Here is a 1,851-nt window from a genome sequence, read left to right on the forward strand (position 1 = left end):
CTCGTGCTTCTCTCTGGTGCTGTTTGCAATGGGGACCCAGACGCTGTGGGGCGATTCGGGCAGCAATAGGGGCACGCTGCACGTCCTGCTGTCTGTAGGGCCGCCAGGATGAGCACGGCTGCCAGCCCTGAGCCCCCCCCATCCCCCCCGGACCCCGATACTTCGAACGCTTCCCCGAAGACGACCCCGAATACCTGCGGGAGCGTAACATGGCAGCCGACCTGAGGCAGGACTTCAACATGATGGAGCAGAAGAAGAGGGTCACCATGATCCTACAGAGCCCGGTGAGCGGCGGCCCCTGACCCTACAAATGGCCTCCTTGGCCCCAAACGGCCCTCCTGCCCCATCCCATCCTTCCTGATCCTAAACATTTCTCCTGCTTCATCCCATCCTTTCTGATCCCAAATGTTCCTCCTGCTCCATCCCACCCCTCCTGCCCCCATTCATGTCCCTTCTGTCTCCAAATGTTCCTCCTGCCCCATCCCAGCCCCATCCCAGCCCCCTCCCTCCTTGATCCCAAATGTTCCTCCTTTCCTATCCCATTCTTCCTGGCCCTATCCATGTCCCCAGATGTTCTGTTCCCAAATGTTTCTCCTGCCCTATTCCTGCCCCATCCCATCCTTCCTGACCCCAAATGTTCCTCCTGCTCCATCCCACCTTTCCTGCCCCATCCATGTCCCCAGATGTTCTGTTCCCAAATGTTCCTCCTGCCCTATTCCTGCCCCATCCCATCCTTCCTGACCCCAAATGTTCCTCCTGCTCCATCCCACCTTTCCTGCCCCATCCATGTTCCCAAATGTTCTGTTCCCAAATGTTCTTCCTGCCCCATCCCAGCTCCATCCCATCCCTCATAACCCCAAATGCTCCTCCTTTCCCATCCCAAACCCATCCCGTTCTTCCTGCCCCATACATGTCCCTTCTGTCCCCAGATGTTCCTCCTGCCCCATCCCCCTCTCATCCCATTCCTTCTTGGCCCCACATGTTCCTCCTTTCCCAATCCAGCCCCATCCCATCTCTCCTGACCCCAAATGTTCTTCCTGCTGTATCCTGGATCCCTCATCCTTCCTGACCCCAAATATTCCTCCTGCCCCACCCCAGCTCCCTCCCACCCCTCCTAACCCCAAATGTCTCCCCTGCTGCATCCACGCCTCTTCTGAACCCAAATATTCCTTTGACTCCACCCCATCTTTCTTGTCCCATCCCTGTCCCTTCTGTCCCCCAAAACCCCTCCTGCCCCAAAAGGAAATGCCGCTCTGTGTTGGTGCAGGCCATGTCCCCACCCATCTGGTGGTGTCACCAAGCTGGCGATGTCACCGTGATGCCACCACCATCCCCGTGGCACCACGTTGTGATGTCACCATGGTGGCACTTCCCTCAAGCTGGTGGTGCCACCACCATTGTGCCACCAAGTTGGTGGTGCCACTATGATGTCACCATCTTCGTGATGGCACTTCATCAAGCTGCTGATGCCACCATCCCCGTGGCACCATGTTGGTGACGCCACCATGATGTCACCACCGTCCTGATGGCACCAAGTTGGTGATGGCACCAAGTTGGTGATGGCACCATGATGTCACCACCATCCCCATGGCACCAAGTTGGTGATGCCACTATGATGTCACCATGATGTCACCACCATCCCCATGGCACCGAGTTGGTGACACCACCATGATGTCACCACCATCCCCATGGCACCAAGTTGGTGATGCCACCATGATGTCACCATGATGTCACCACCATCCCCATGGCACCATGTTGGTGACGCCACCATGATGTCACCACCATCCCCATGGCACCAAGTTAGTGATGCCACTATGATGTCACCATGATGTCACCACCATCCCCATGGCA

At 57.1% G+C, this 1,851-nt stretch overlaps 1 protein-coding gene across 1 annotated transcript in view; it reads left to right on the plus strand.

Annotated features, from left to right (window-relative positions):
• Window positions 1–27: 27 nt before the first annotated feature.
• The window catches only part of ADD2 (adducin 2), a 16,639-nt gene continuing 14,815 nt past the window's right edge, over window positions 28–1,851 (plus strand). The window contains 2 exon segments of the mRNA XM_019622592.2: window positions 28–148; window positions 151–284. Of these exon segments, the coding sequence (XP_019478137.1) occupies window positions 109–148; window positions 151–284 (174 nt within the window). The 5' untranslated portion in view covers window positions 28–108.

This window comes from Meleagris gallopavo, chromosome 24 (assembly GCF_000146605.3).
Source record: "Meleagris gallopavo isolate NT-WF06-2002-E0010 breed Aviagen turkey brand Nicholas breeding stock chromosome 24, Turkey_5.1, whole genome shotgun sequence".
Classification (NCBI taxonomy): Eukaryota; Metazoa; Chordata; class Aves; order Galliformes; family Phasianidae; genus Meleagris; species Meleagris gallopavo.